This window comes from Barbus barbus (assembly GCF_936440315.1).
Source record: "Barbus barbus genome assembly, chromosome: 3".
NCBI classification, from domain to species: Eukaryota; Metazoa; Chordata; class Actinopteri; order Cypriniformes; family Cyprinidae; genus Barbus; species Barbus barbus.
Genome location: NC_136731.1, coordinates 4,707,437 through 4,723,555, shown reverse-complemented (window position 1 = coordinate 4,723,555; position 16,119 = coordinate 4,707,437). Strand labels below are relative to the sequence as shown.

The window sequence follows — 16,119 nt, the reverse complement described above, 5'->3', positions numbered from 1 at the left end:
GGGGGAGAGAGAGAGAGGAAAAAAAAGAGAATGGGGGATAGAGAGAGAGAGGAAAAAACAAAACAAAAAAAAAACAGACAATTTGCTTCGATACCTGCTGACAAAAAGAGAAAACAACAGAAGACACAACAGAAGACACAACATCAGAGAAACTGCAGCAACAACCAACATCTGTATGAATCACAATAAATTCTAAATGTTAAATGTTATTGAGCAACACGCATAACTAATATTACAAAATAAGTTTTGAAGCAACAGCAGATCAGAACAATGTGTGTCTGTGAGCACCCGTTTTTACACCAATGTGAATGCTTGAGTGTACACCTGTGTGTGTGAGCGCGCTTGTGTTCATAAGGTTCCTCCATGTAAATGTTTAATAGTGTGTGTGTGGGGAACAACAGCCCCATCCCGCAAGGCATGAAGCAGGCATGGAAGAGACCCAGGCCCCAAACATCCGGAGGCCCCCCAGGGCACGGGACCCCCAGGGGAACCACCGCAGGGACAACTGCGGCCCCCACCCAGAAAAGGGCAGAGGAGAGCCCGAAGGTGGGACATCCGACAGCCACAGTGTAGACACCCCAGGGTGCCGTGGCGGCAAACCCGCAGGCTCCGCCGGCAGCCGACCACACCAGGGCAGACCGAGCCCTGGGCCCGGAGATCCAAGGGCCCCCCACCCCCCAACCGGGGCCCAGCAAGGCCAGTAGGGCCAGGCCCCGCCAAGCGACCGCCGAGAGTGGGCCAGCGCTCACCCGAGCATCCTGCCCCGGCGCGAGAAACCACCAATGCACCGGCGGCATCCTCCACCGGCAGGGCATGGTGGTGGGGTGGGGGTCGACTGAGATGATGAGTGAGGTGGAGTCTAAGGCCCGACCTGACACATAGACGTAGACGAACAAGCACACATATACACAAGCATACGTTCCCACCCTCATGCACGCAACGAATATTCTCACCCTCGCCCCACATGTAGACACACAAAAATGGACATGGTACCCACACTCACACTCCCTATATGCACTCTATACTCCTAGATCCAGGCACCACCACCCCCAGAGGGGTAATCAGCGCCCGATCCCGGAGCTGAACCCCCTTCGCTCTGGCGTGGGGACAGGAAGACCACCCCGGTCCCCGCAGCAGCAGAGAAGACCACCAGCCCAGACCCCGACCGGGCGGCCAGCTCATCCTCGCAGCCCCCGGCCCCGGACAGAGAACAGAGAACAGGGGTGTGAGATAAAAAAAAAAAAAAAAAAAAAAAGAGACCCCATGCTTCACCTCACCCGCTCAAATGTAGTGTTGGTGTGTGTTGTTCTAAGGTGCTTTAAAACAGGGGTGCTTTAAAACAGGGGAGGGGCACCCTCCACAAGCTTGTGTCAGCTCGTCCCCTCCCTAGAGCCCTCAATGTCTATGTGCAACTTAAAATTGAGAAGTGGGCACTGGCACCAGAGGGAAGGCTGAATGAACAGACCGCCCTCCGGATGCCATTCAGTGTGCCCACCCCCAAGGCCCTATATGTATGTGTCATGTGACAGTAAGTAATGAGAATGTCTAAGCTGTAATGTGTGATTGAGATGCAGGTGGCCACGAGGAGACAGAGGAGTACCACCTCCCCCGCATCCCAGCGACACACCCGCACCTCAAAACCCTACCTATGTGTTGGTGTGATGGAGCGGGAGAAGTGAAGCCTTAGGGATGGGGAGGAAAGCATCAGAGGGGGCAAAATACCCCCCCCTTCGGAGCCAGCTCCCCCGCTGACCCCCATAGGCACCCCCGTTACCCCAAATCTGCCCAGGGCGGGGGGCCCAGGCCCATCCAGACCAGGGCCCATGGCAGCCCGGGGCGGCCCACCAGACCCCACAGCAGAGGAAAAACTACCCCACCCCATCACTCATTCAACTCCCAGACTACATAAGACAATAAGACACCCAGGTTAGGCCCGTTTTCCCTGCCTCTATTGGATCCCCCCCCGCGGAGGCACCGATGCATCGAAGACCCCCACACCAGGGCCGGGCCCAAGCGCATGCACCAACCCATGCTCCCGGCGGCACACCAACCAGGACCCAAGCCCCCCAGGCCCAGCCGTAACCCCAACCGGGAGGCAGAGCGCCCCCAGAACCCCAAGCCCCCCCCGGACCAACCCTGGAATAGTGCAGCCGCCAGGCCGGCAACCTACGTCCGCCGGCACAGGCATCCCCAGTAGCGCCGCATGCAGCCGCCAGAAAAACAGCACCCAAGAGTCACCAATACCCCATCCAGGCCAAGATCGCAGCCCCAGCGCCGAACCCCCCAAGAAACCCACCCCCAGTACTGACTTTTCTTACAGTATAAAATCTTTTGGCTCTTGAGACTTCTGTGTGATGATGAACACATCAGCTTCTAGTTATTTTTAACTGACTTCCTGTTTTGTGGTGTTCTTTTTAACTCGCGCCTTTTTCTAGATTTGAATCTATTCATGAGTAATCTTCAAACACTTCAACACTGTCAGTCTTTTCATAGAACGCATAAGTTGCAAAATGACTATGGTAATATCAATGTGGTGTTAGTTTTTACAGAGCCTAATTGTGCACAAACTGTTGTGCTACAAACTGCTGACCAGAGATAGAAATTTAAACCGCGGTAATTTCCTCTCTAGTGGTTAAACATGTCTAGAGCAACGCAAATCATGCAATATATTTCCTGGCTTGGGTAGAGATGATATCCCCACCTAGTGTTCACATGAAACTATTTAGCCATTTCAGTGTCTCAGAATACGTCTCTTACAGTCTCTTCACATCCTTTTAGCCATACAACACCAGTAGCTTCAAAACGTACTCTGTTCCCTGAGATACGGGAATGAGTACTGCTCCTAAGACGCTTTGTGATGTGATGACTGAAACATTTTTTCAATTACGCAGTGTAACTGCACAGCCTTTGGTTTGTAAAATGTCAATGGCTTGATTTTCTAGCCAGATCTGGCAACAATGTAGTAGGTTAATATTAGTAGTCGGTATGGATTTGAAGGAAGGGAGTAATTCCAGACGTGTAATGACACACAATCAGTATATAGATTATATAATGGAACAGCCTGGTATTATTATTCATACATAAGTATTTAACAAAACGTACATTTGAATGCTGAAACATACAATTTGGATGTATTACAATGTTTAAAATGTAAAATTACCATATAGTATTTACAGCTCTTTTTAAATCTTTTATATCATTAAGATATGAGTATAAATGCATTTTTATAATTTTATATCTAAAAAACAAGATAGTTAGACCCCTTAACCTACCCCCAAACCTAAACATACTCATTTCATCGCGAATATAAAAAGACACAAATATAACAGACCTTAATATGCAGGGCAATTCATTTTTTGGTAACAATATTAAAAAATATTTTGATAGTTTAAAGTGTAGTCTTGTTTAACACGAAGTCCTTCGAGGCGAGTTTGCAGCAGAAATCACACAGAACAGAACAAAATATTTTATATTTCATATTAATTAAAGTATAGTATGTAAAGTTCATAAATAATTAGGTTTGTATCGTGATTGACATGTTTAGATGTTGTAAATAACGTCAGTATTGTGTGTTTCAGTGTCTATGCAAATGTAAGTAAATGTGCATTTTGTAGAGCCACATTTAAATTGAAATACACAAATTCTCATGATTTGGATATTGAGATTTACATATACATATTTTTTAAAGAGTTTGAGTTATTTTATTTTTGAAAACTGTATTTTTTTAAGTAATTGTAAAAAAAAAACTAAATCTTTAAAATGAGCCTTTTGTGACCAGTAATGTGATACAACACAGAAAAACATCATGGCAATGAGCAGTATTTGAATATGAAAATAACTAATCTCGTCACCACAAAAATCAGCATGTGATCTGACCTGAGGGCAAAAATGTTCACTGCAACTGGGAAACATTTTAGACATTTGCTTTTAGATAATATATCATGTTTTGGTGCAGACTGAACCTCCTCATATCATTCTGATGCTCATGATCAAATTTAAATGTTACTATGTGTTTGATTGATTTTAGGGAATGCATGAAAAGTAAATGTTTAATTAAATGTATATTGTACTTTGAATACAATGTAAGTTACTTTGGATAAAAGTATCTGGAAAATGAAGAAATATAATGTGAATGTAAAATACAGGAATAGGTATTCCCACCTTAACCTGTACTTTCTAAGATAACTATGTTCCAGAAGACTGAATCTTACTAGACAGAGAAAGTAGCAGTTTTGTTAGCAATATGACTGTGAGGATGTGGTGCTGTTTGAGACTATGATAATCTAAATTATATTTGTTCATCTCTCAATAGAATACAGCAAAGAAGATCAGCAGTCTTTGTTTGTGCTGCTTCTGCTGTCAGAGTTGGCTATAAAGCTACATTGCATCTGCAGTCCTTGGGCAGGATGTTGTGAATTCATAAAGATCCAATTTACTAACTTCAGTTTTACATAGCAAATTTTATTTTTTATCATATAGCATATTAAAGTTCATTAAATCATTCATTAATTTCAAAAGAAAAACACAAAAACAATTTTTCAATTTTGACACAGCTAGGCCTCACATAATAATAGGAATAATATGCAGGATGATTTTTGCCCATAAATATTACATACCATCACCTTTTACGATGTTTAAATACTACTACGGCTACTTCACACTCAATCTAAAAAAATCTACTTTTACATTCTTTGAATCTGTTTTAAAGTTTACTTGAATAAAAAGGTAAATGCACTTTTACTGCCTTTTACATGCATTATTTGAACTCGCTCTAGGGTTTCTCTCCTGATGAAACACCTCTCCATCATGCCCCTTTCTCCAGCTTAATTTTCTGTCACTTTCAAGCCCCATGCTTTTCAGCTTTCTACTTATCTGGAAGACCAGAAAGAAAGAATCAAATCAAACTTAATAACAGCTATAATGTGTAATGAGAGAAAACACAAAGCTGTCGGGTGTTGGGGATGGTTGCCAGGGCGCAGTTATTTATTCTGAATTTGACAGTGAATCTGAACTCAGGTGTTTAAGGTGGATACAAACCTCGTTCAGAATGGCCGTCTGTAGTGAAGGATCATTCAATGTGCATTTGCCAGTACAGGACAATTTTAGTTTTACAATCTGTTGTTTAATCAACTTGTCATCTAGAGAAATACAGAGTTAAAGTCATCCTCAACAGAGAAGACAGATAAATGAATTAAAACATGTTTAAATTGTAACGTCTGTTTTAAGAGTGAAGTGTTTGAATGGGGGAAACTCACCTCCTTGGCAGATAAAAGGTTGCTGTAGATCACAACTGTATTGAGCCCATTTCCCAGAGTCTAACCTTGACATGCCAACACAGTTACCAGATCCTGAACTGTTAGATGGTTGACCTGCTGCCCAGTGTCTGAAGAAGAGGACCCATTTATCAGACCATTCCCAAGAGTCCTGGAACAGACCGATCCAGATGTAATAACCAGATAAAAGAATTTGATTTATCTGGTTATTTTCTGCAGAGTTGTGGATGGTGGGCAGGTCTGTGTAATGCTGTCTACAGTGGCTCTGAGCATCACTCCAGGTTTTAGCTGATTGTATCAGGTATGTAGTATTTCCTATTAAGAGTTGTAAAAAAAAATCAGTTTGAAACTTTTCTTTCTCAGCTTAAACTGCACATTCATCATTTTACAAGAACTCACCTATGTAGCACGTAAAATATCGTGAATATCTGCATGCCGTACTATGCCAAGACCCAGAGTAAGTAGCTACACAATCTCCATCCTCATTTGGCTGTCCTGAAGCCCAGTTATAGTACTGGGAAGTTGTATTTTCTCCATTAGACCACCTCCAGCGTTTCTGTGTCCCCCTCTTCAGACCAATCCACACTGATCCACTGTATCCAGCATCCACTATATTTACCAGCCTGTTCACATCGTCCATGCTGTCTACGGTTGCCAGATCCGTGAATCTCTCTCTGCAGTAACTCTGAGCCTCTGGCCACGACATGCTCACATTTATATAGTGGTACTGTCGAGAAAGAGCAGAACTGCTCCAGAAGAGTCCTGTTAAAATCAATAAGTTAAACCATTTACATGTGAACACATCATCATAAATACAAATGACCAAACCAACCTGACAGCAGAAGCAGCACTAACAGACTCCCATCCATGCCGGTCCGTAAGGTTGTGGGGCCCTAGGCAAGATAATGAAAATAGGCCCCACAAGTGTGAAAATTGTCATAGCAAATTGACGAGTAAAGAGGAAGCACATACTACTGATGAACACATTCATTTTAATTTGAATTATCACTCAGTAGGTTATTCAACCATGTAGTATTATGTATTATTGAAAGGCTTTTGTCTCATTATTTCTTATTTGCAGACATTCTCACACTTTTTGTCATCTGAACCTCTTTCACCTAATATATTTACTTTAAAGGAGTGGTCAATCAGCAATTCTGTAAAAGACAACATATACAGGTGCATCTCAATAAATTACAATGTCGAGAAAAAGTTAATTTTTTCTTGCAAGTTATTTCAAAAAGTGAAACTTTCATATATTTTAGATTCATTGCATATAAAGTAAAACATTTCAAAAGTTTTTTTGTTTTAATTTTGATGATCAGAGCTTACAGCTCATGAAAGTCAAAAATCAGTATCTCAAAATATTAGAATATGTACACTCACCTAAAGGATTATTAGGAACACCTGTTCAATTTCTCATTAATGCAATTATCTAATCAACCAATCACATGGCAGTTGCTTCAATGCATTTAGGGGTGTGGTCCTGGTCAAGACAATCTCCTGAACTCCAAACTGATTGTCAGAATGGGAAAGAAAGGCGATTTAATCAATTTTGAGCGTGGCTGTTGGTGCCAGACGGGCCGGTCTGAGTATTTCACAATCTGCTCAGTTACTGGGATTTTCACGCACAACCATTTCTAGGGTTTACAAAGAATGGTGTGAAAAGGGAAAAACATCCAGTATGCGGCAGTCCTGTGGGCGAAAATGCCTTGTTGATGCTAGAGGTCAGAGGAGAATGGGCCGACTGATTCAAGCTGATAGAAGAGCAACTTTGACTGAAATAACCACTCGTTACAACCGAGGTATGCAGCAAAGCATTTGTGAAGCCACAACACGCACAACCTTGAGGCGGATGGGCTACAACAGCAGAAGACCCCACCGGGTAGCACTCATCTCCACTACACAGTATTAGTATGGTGTTCCTAATAATCCTTTAGGTGAGTGTACATTTGAGTTTCCATTAATGCCCATCCCTACAGTATAAATTCCGGGTATCTCTTGTTCTTTGAAACCACAATGATGGGGAAGACTGCTGACTTGACAATGATCCAGAAGACTAACATTGACGCCCTCCACAAAGAGGGCAAGTCACAGAGGGTCATTACTGAAAGCTGTGGCTGTTTACAGAGTGCTGTATCAAAGCAAATTAAATGCAAAGTTGACTGGAAGGAAGAATTTGGGTAGGAAAAGGTGAACAAGCAACAGGGATGACTGCAAGCTTGAGAATACTGTCAAGCAAAGCTGATTCAAACACTTGTGAGAGCTTCACAAGGAGTGGACTGAAGCTGGAGTCAGTGCATCAAGAGTCACCACGCTCAGACATCTTCAGGAAAAGGGCTACCAAGCCACTTCTGAACCAGAGACAACGCCAGAAACGTCTTACCTGGGCTGTGGAGAAAAAGAACTGGACTGTTGCTCAGTGCTCCAAAGTCCTCTTTTCAGATAAAAGTAAATTTTGCATTTCATTTGGAAATCAAGGTCCCAGAGTCTGGAGGAAGAGAGGAGAGGCACAGAATCAATGTTGCTTGAAGTCCAGTGTGAAGTTTCCACAGTCAGTGATGATTTGGGCTGCCATGTCATCTGCTGGTGTTGGTCCACTGTGTTTTCTGAAGTCCACAGTCAACGCAGCCATATACCAGGAGATTTTGGAGCACTTCATGCTTCCTTCTGCTGACAAGCTTTATGGAGATGCTGATTTCATTTTCCAGCAGGACTTGGCACCTGTCCACACTGCCAAAGGTACCAAAAGCTGGTTCAATGACCATGGTGTTACTGTGCTTGATTGGCCAGCAAACTCACCTGACCTGAACCCCATAGAGAATCTATGGGATATTGTCAAGAGGAAGATGAGAGACAACAGACCCAACAATGCAGATGACCTGAAGGCTGCTATCAAAGCAATCTGGGCTTCCATACCACCTCAGCAGTGCCACAAACTGATCACCTCTATGTCACGCCGAATTGAGGCAGTAATTAAAGCAAAAGGAGCCCCTACCAAGTATTGAGTACAAATACAGTAAATGAACATACTTTCCAGAAGGCCAACAATTCACTAAACATGTTTTTTTAATTGGTCTTATGAAGTATTCTAATTTGTTGAGATTGTGAATTGGTGGGTTTTTGTTAAATGTGAGCCTAAATCATCACAATTAAAAGAACCAAAAGACTTAAACTACTTCAGTCTGTGTGCATTGAATTAATTTAATACACGAGTTTCACAATTTGAGTTGAATTACTGCAGCATGACCTGTTAACATGCCTATGGAGGCCTATAACTGTAATTGCTTAGAAAGGTCAATGATTTATTATAAATCATTATGATTAAAAACACTGGAGAAAAACTAAGAGAGAAGTATTATTTTCCCTATTTTTACCCAAAATAAGGTGTAGTGAGTAGCTGTAGCTGTTTCATTCATACTGGTAGCTGGAGGGCGCCCTTGTGCAGTAAAACCATAAGTCATAACACGTCATCGTGTGTTGACTGAAACTCACTTTGATGAGTGTCTGCTTAATGAGGTTAGTGATGGCAAATCTTTGAAAAAGTGCACAGATTCGGTCTGAGACAAACTGGGGAAAAAATAAAAGAAGGATTTTCAAACTCTTTAAATAAAACAAAGATGACTGGAGTACATTTTTACAAGAAAATACTATTTCATTCTTTCTATTCAAAAATGTCATGTTTATGTCAATGTAGTTACTGTTTCTTTGTGATTAATTGCGAAGTTGCTACAGATTTCTTCATTTTAGCCTGGAATTAAAAGTGAACCGCTATAGAAACTCTGACCCACAGGAACACCCAAATGTAGACTTCGATTAACATTTAAACTTCACAATGAGCATCAGAATGAGAAGCGGAGGTTCAGTCTGCATCCTAATTTGGCTTTTGGCTTCACGCAAGTGTAACACAAACACACGCTGACTTTTGTAAATTAAATGTGAATAATTTTCATATTCAAATTGATCATTTGCATGTCTCATCTCATCACTTGACAAAACAATTTAGGCAAAAAAGATAATCTTGACGTTCAGCAAGTCCACAGTTGAACACAAAATACTAAAATATAAAAAATAATAGTTCTAACAATAATTTCAGGCTATTCCTTGGCAAAATCAAGAGCATGCCATTATTATTATTATTCAAAATATCACAAACACACCTCAAAAGCAAACATTTGCCATAATATTAATTCCTGTTAGATTTTGTGTTAGAATTGTGTGCAAAAAGTGTTTTATGAAATTGAAATCTGAGTCAGTTTGTGAATTAGTGTATGGTTTTGCAGATTTGGTGTGTGCTTCTGCTGTTCGAGTGCCAGCTTTCAGAAATTGTGTGACAAGTCAAGATTTTGTGTGTAAAAAACCTATTATTATTATTATTATTATTTACATTGTTGTTTAGAGGAGACCAATAAGTGTTTGCAACACAAGTTTGTTTCAAATGTCTGTAACATAATGAGAAAACATGAACATTTTTGATCTTGTGTTTGAATGTAGTCTGGATTTTAAAAGGACTTCATCACCACCCTCACTTCTATTTCATTTGAAACATTAAAATTGTAAACATTACAGCATATTAGAATGATTTTTGAAGGATTATGTAACGCTGAAGACTGTAATGACTGCTTGATTTAGCTTTGCATCTCAGGAAAAAAACTCAAATACATTAAATGTATTAAAATAGAAAATAGTTGTATTAATATTTCACAATATTATTGTTTGTATTGTAATTTGTACTGAATAAATGCGTGAGCATCAGAGACTTGTTTCAAAAAAACATTAAAAATCTTAATTATTCATAACTTTTGAATCAATTAAAGAAGACATTGTGCTGATTCAAATGCTACCAGATCTGTCATTTAAAATCCATTAACTTTATCTTGAATTAAATTACGATCAGACTCTAGTGTCTTACCTCAGTTCTGTTTTTCTTTGTAAATCCTTGATATTTTTACAGAGAGACTTTCAATTGCTCACCTCCGCAGTGTCACAGTCATCAACAAAAGTGACGTTACAACCCTCTCCGGTTATATAACCCTGCCCCTAAATGACAAGTAAAACAAACCAAACTATCTATGGCCACTTTACATGTTCGTCTCAGTTCTAAATAAACTGCCATGTGGACCAGAACTTTAGACGTTTAGTCTAACAAACTCCTTTCCCCTCACCAATGTTTACTAGATGCTTCCAGGTTTCATACATTAAAACAAGACATATTTATTTCACAGATTCCTTCATATCAGCCTGAAAAAGAAAGTGACCCATTACAGAAATATATCATCTGAACACAACAACACACTTCTGTTAACATTTAAACGGTTTATCATTTTGTGCTCTTTAAGTCCGTTACAAAAAATTCCCTTAAAGGCAACATTATTAATATTCAAGGCCTCACTTAAATAATCAATTCATTATCTACTTACATTTATAATGCATTCACGTCATGTCAAGTTCGAGATGACAACATGTGATGGATCAGAATGCCCGGAGAATCTGTCAGAATTTGGAATACGATGAGGTTCTTTATGCAACTCTCTATTCTACAACTGAAAGAATTCCACTGTACAGTTCTTACAAATTTCACTTAATTTCACTTCTTTCAAAAGTCAGAATACAGTTAATTAAACAAACAAACAGTTTAATGGTAATAAGGAAACTTCAACAAAACAATTATCACTCATATTATGACTCATTACTAATGAATGACTTAAATTTGCATGCTTGGCTTAGTATGCTGAAAATGATGTTAAAAAAATATTTGAATATACAGTATCTATTGACAAACACATTTTTAGATAGATTTAACCTTTGCTATGTATGCGCAGGTCGTCTTCCACGACTGTTGAATAATACACTGTTGAATAAATTGTGTGGTCTGCTTCAGAGGCAGATGATCTGTCCATTACATGAACTTCTCCACAACCTGTCTGATCATTCTGTTGGGCACCTAAGAGATTTAATAGATTAGATTTAGAAAGTGACTTGCATACTAAAAAATCATACTGAGGCTATACAGTCATTTCTATTTCATTAAGGCAAACATACTCTCTTTACGCTTCTTGTAAGAGCAGCATATTACAGAAACTGCTGTGAAAACCAGCACTGATACACCAGCGATGACCAAGAGCCAATGGAGAGGAAAAGAACTGTTGTTTTCTTTGAGATTCTCTGGTGAAATTAAATCTTTCACATTAACAATCAACAATCATATGCTAAAATGAAATATATGTTTTAGTATTTTAATTTGAGAATAAACTGCTAAGAATTCAAATATGGACGATGTAAGAGTAGTATTTACCTTCATGAGGTGGGCAAAGTTGCTTAATCTCTTTTGTGTCCTTCTTCCAGCTGACTGGGTTGCTGTAGTTACAAACAACTACGTTCTCCATACAATACAGGGCTAGAGTCTGGATTCCAAACGATGTCACTTCCTCCTGAGGGCAGTTGTTGCTGTGGTAGCTGTTGCTGATCGTATGATCACGCCCACTGCATGAGACGTTCACAATACAGGCGTTAACACTTATTCTGGTGACGTCCCATTTCAGAACAGGAGAATCCACTGGATCTGAAACATGTTTGTGTGGAGAGGTTATAGGTCAAGACTTTTCAAAGAGCATGTTGCAGCAAAGGTGAAGCCTGACTTGGACATGCAATGCAATGAAATAAAGTGAAATAAAATATCTTTAAAAATGTTCTTTCAGTAAATTATTCTGGTGCCTTGATGAGTGACTTTCTATATGACACCTTTTAGGTGCTCTTTATAGATCAAGAGAGTTAAAAATTTGTTAAAAATGTATTTGCCTCCATTTGCATATACAAATAATAGTCTTTGCCGTTGCAGATATGCCTGAGATTGAAAAAACAAACAAAAAAAACATTGTACATTTTTTTCTTTGTGAGCAGATGCACAGCTAACTATCCTTCATATTCTCCTGTTTCTGTTACATTATAATGTAGATTCTATTGCTATTCTCATCTGAAAATGTCATAATGCCATAGTAAAAAAGAAAAATTGTCCAATATGCAATCACCTATAACTGATACGTTGTGTTCAGCAACACATATTTCTTTTTCTCGTCTTGTTTTTGCCAAGTAGAGTCCACTGTCTGTCTTCTTCATGTTCCTCAGTGTTAGAGAGAAGGTTTCAGTATTGAACTTCACTCTGTAATCTGAACTGTAATCTTTTATATCTCCAGACTTACTAACGAATCTGACAATAGTTTCTGATTCATCTTTCATCCAGACTAATTTATCAAACTCTGGCAGTGTTTTATATCCAGTTCAACAGAGCCCCCTGTCTGTACGAACACATGGTCTCCAGGTCCGGATGCTGAGGAGAAGAACAAGAAGAAGAGGTATTCATTTTGGACTGTGATTAATCATGATTAATCGCAAATTTAAAATACTAGGATTTACATGTAAATGTGTTGAAATAAAGAAATGCATGACTAACTAGTTTAAGGAAACCGAACCTTTCACACCTTTAATTAATTAATTTAATTACGTGACGTATTGTCAAGTATGGTGACCCATACTCGAAATTGGTGCTCTGCCTTTAACCCATCCAAGTGCACACACACAGCAGTGAGTAGTGAACAAATGCACACACACACACACGCACACACACACCGTGAACACACACCCGGAGCAGTGGGCAGCCATGCTGCAGCGCCCGGGGAGCAGTTGGGGGTTCGGTGCCTTGCTCAAGGGCACCTCAGTCGTGGTATTGAGGGTGGAGAGAGCGCTGGACGTTCCCTCCCCCCACCTACAATTCCTGCCGGCCGGGGACTTGAACCCGCAACCTTTCGATTACGAGTCTGACTCTCTAACCATTAGGCCACCTCCGCCACGTGTCACATTTTTGTTCGCCTCACAAAAAAAAAGAAGAAAAAAAAAGGCACGAGACGGCTGTTTCTAATTTAAAATTGGGAGAGCCTACCTTTTAACGTAAGAAAAGTAGCCTGTAGGCAGTTTATATGTTTTTTCACTCGCTTGAGCTTTTTAATATATAAACCTTTTTTTATAAATCAGTACAGAAGTAAAATGTAATTAGTAATAGTAATAATAAACGTGAATATGTCTATGAAAGATAGTATTACTGTGTGAAAAGATAATCACTATGCTGAGACAGAGAGAGAGAGAAAAAAAATCTAAATAATGGTGGTAAACATCCGCGGATCATAGCTGAGCACTAAATAAAGCACACTGAGCCCGTGCTGCTTCTGCACCTTAATATTGTTCACTCCTTGCTGATATACAGCACTCAACTGCCATGCACTGGACTTGAGAATCTGTGAAGACATCAGCGATTTCAGAGTCGATACCGAGAGTCAAGGGCTATTCAGAGTCGATACCGAGAGTCGAGGGCTATTCAGAGTCGATACCGAGGGCTATTCAGAGTCGAGGAATCAACTCTTTTGGAGTCGTCTCTCCATCCCTACGTATCACACAACGATAGATTACCTTCCGCTCTGCAATGACGGGAAGACGTTGGGGTCAAACGTTTAATTTGCGTAAAAAAATATTAACGCGTGACATTTTTTGATTAATCGCATGCGTTAATGTTGACAGCTCTAATACAAACATACACCAAAGGAAGCAGTCAAGCCTTTTTACTAAATAAATCTACAGAGTTGCGTTTAATGTCATCTAATGGTGTGTTGAGAGATTTAATAGGAAAATAAATGTAACCTAATTTGTTTATATGTCTTTTTTCTTATTTAACCATAATCATGATATCGTAACTGTCATGTCTTGCTCAATTTTCCGTGAAAAGCTGCACATAAATCATAACTGGGACTAATGAAATTCAATAATAATAACGGCAATCGCATTTAACAGTAAAGGCTCATATTTGAATATGTTCTTTTCTTTATTTATGAAGAATTATAAGCCTATCATATTTGTTCGAAAGTTTGGCAGAGTGATGCTAGGCCAAGTTTTGTAGGCCTATTGTTTACAGAAAGCACCAACTTGCCTAATTTACATTTATGCATTTAGCAGACGCTTTTATCCAAAGTGACTTACATTGCATTCAAGTTACAGTTTCTACATTTTATCAGCTCTTGCTTTCACTGGGAATCGAACCCATGATCTTGGCGTTGCTAGCGCCATGCTCTACTATTTGCGCTACAGGAAAGCCTAATGTTGGTTTGACGTCTTGTGTTACATGAGAAAATAAATTTTGCCTACCTGATGTTGTAGATTAATGCGGATTCGGTTTGGGTCGCAACTCGTGGTCTTTATGTCAAACGGTTCTGGTCTGGACCAGAAATAAAATGTGCTGCTGTGGGATAACGGGTCGGGTGTTCAGTGAAGTACTGCTGGTGCACGTTTACCAAACAGGACCCGTGTAGGACTCTCTCCGTCAGATAACCCCATGTGCACCATTTACAGGTATTTCCCTAAACCGTCACACAGCTCATAGGCTATATGTTTCCACCAAGGGGTGAGAACGTAATGATTACGAAAACGATTATTTATTTTTGTTAATTATTATTATTTTATTTTGAGTAGTTTTTCAATAACTGTTGTTAGTTTTGTTTTGTTTTAGTTTTTCAAATATTTTGACATTATTATTTTATGTCAGTGTACAAAATAGTTTTTTCATCAATCGTTTTCGTCTTAGTTTTCTTTTACGAAAATAACCTTGGTCAATAGTCAATGCTAAAGTGCTCTTTTGGTCTTATCGATGTGCCCCAAGGAATGCGATTTCTCCCATGCCCCTCCAGAGGTCTGTGCACGCCACTCATCTAGCCAGTTATAGAAATCAATCATCACTTTAAATAGGAATATTTTCACAACCATATAAATAACCATTAACTAATACCCAGAGTAAAGTAAATGGGTTTTGGTACCTGTGCTGGAGATCAGAACCGTCATGAAGAACACGAGAAAGTGACCAATTTCCATTGCAGCAGACGGATGGAGTCTGACCTGCTGTGATGATGTTATCTACTAGAAGAGGAAGTAGAGCGTTTTGTGTAAAACACTCGGTGAACCTTATTTAAATCACCTGATGCCTCCCATAGTCACAACGCGAAGGCTGAGGTTTCTTTTAAAGATGTTTAATGCACTTATGGACACCAACGCCAACACAACACCGCAGAACTAAATAAACAGGACGAATAACAAACACCAGTCACACATTCAGTTACACAGAAAACACGTATAGGACTTTAAACTCTTAAATGAACAAAAAATACATCAACATACCACTTTTGCCTGCTTGTAAGCTAAGAGAGGGGGTTACATCTTGAAGTTTCTTGGACGGATGACTTGTAATCATACAGAGAAACCTTAAACCTTTTAACAATAACATTCCACACACTTTTAACATTCCATCTCTTCCCGCAGATGACAATGGCGGGAAGAGGTATACAACAGGAAGTGATATACAAAGGCAAGATGGGAATAAAATAAAACAACCAAAAACTATTTTTCAATCTTGCTCAAGTAAACAATAATTCAGTATAGAAATCACAATAAATATTGTAAAATAACCAAAATATAAAGTTAAACGAATGCAAAGTTATACTATGATAAGCAAGTGTCTAAGTACAAGCGCCATCTAGTGGAAACAAATAAAGCTTTGTGATAGCAAATACACACCTAGACAGGAAATCTCAATTAAAAAACAAAAACACAATTAAAATGCAGTACTGTATGTCTGTTCTGATCCGTCTGTTCTTGCAGTCAGCTAAAAAACTAAACGGTCAGATATAGAGCAAAGGAAGACTGATCTGACTGTTTACTTACCACTTGACAAACCACTAGCCCTCAGAAGGAAGTGTGTGCAGACCAACTGTTTTGCGCTAGTCAACCTATCAGCTTGTCTTCAGAGAGCGTC

At 39.7% G+C, this 16,119-nt stretch overlaps 2 protein-coding genes across 3 annotated transcripts; both read right to left on the bottom strand.

Annotated features, from left to right (window-relative positions):
- Positions 1–4,449: 4,449 nt before the first annotated feature.
- On the bottom strand, positions 4,450–6,160 carry LOC306854764 (C-type mannose receptor 2-like). The gene is made up of 5 exons (XM_079393000.1): positions 6,106–6,160; positions 5,673–6,035; positions 5,256–5,588; positions 5,038–5,138; positions 4,450–4,872 (listed from the first exon to the last, which is right to left on the bottom strand). The coding sequence occupies exons 1-5, from the start codon at positions 6,140–6,142 to the stop codon at positions 4,738–4,740; spliced, it is 969 nt and encodes a 322-aa protein (XP_079249126.1). The 5' UTR covers positions 6,143–6,160; the 3' UTR covers positions 4,450–4,737.
- Positions 6,161–10,467: 4,307 nt separating this feature from the next.
- On the bottom strand, positions 10,468–16,119 carry LOC306854883 (CD48 antigen-like). 2 transcript variants are annotated; one of them, XM_079393180.1, is made up of 6 exons: positions 16,029–16,119; positions 15,128–15,380; positions 12,302–12,600; positions 11,569–11,835; positions 11,316–11,438; positions 10,469–11,217 (listed from the first exon to the last, which is right to left on the bottom strand). In XM_079393180.1, the coding sequence occupies exons 3-6, from the start codon at positions 12,507–12,509 to the stop codon at positions 11,072–11,074; spliced, it is 744 nt and encodes a 247-aa protein (XP_079249306.1). In that variant the 5' UTR covers positions 12,510–12,600; positions 15,128–15,380; positions 16,029–16,119; the 3' UTR covers positions 10,469–11,071. The 2 variants fall into 2 exon arrangements, with proteins under 2 accessions (XP_079249307.1, XP_079249306.1); XM_079393181.1 differs by lacking the exons at positions 11,316–11,438; positions 16,029–16,119 and adding an exon at positions 15,486–15,618 and having other exon boundaries at positions 10,468–11,217.

Excerpts from the sequence above, each read along its gene's own strand:
- LOC306854764 (XM_079393000.1), bottom strand. The coding sequence starts at position 6,142 with ATGGATGGGAGTCTGTTAGTGCTGCTTCTGCTGTCAG. Across the intron at positions 6,036-6,105 it reads AGTGCTGCTTCTGCTGTCAG|GACTCTTCTGGAGCAGTTCT; the intron begins GTTGGTTTGGTC and ends TGATTTTAACAG. Across the intron at positions 5,589-5,672 it reads ATATTTTACGTGCTACATAG|GAAATACTACATACCTGATA; the intron begins GTGAGTTCTTGT and ends AACTCTTAATAG.
- LOC306854883 (XM_079393180.1), bottom strand. The coding sequence starts at position 12,509 with ATGAAAGATGAATCAGAAACTATTGTCAGATTCGTTAGTAAGTCTGGA. Across the intron at positions 11,836-12,301 it reads ACACAACGTATCAGTTATAG|ATCCAGTGGATTCTCCTGTT; the intron begins GTGATTGCATAT and ends AACATGTTTCAG. Across the intron at positions 11,439-11,568 it reads ACTTTGCCCACCTCATGAAG|AGAATCTCAAAGAAAACAAC; the intron begins GTAAATACTACT and ends TAATTTCACCAG.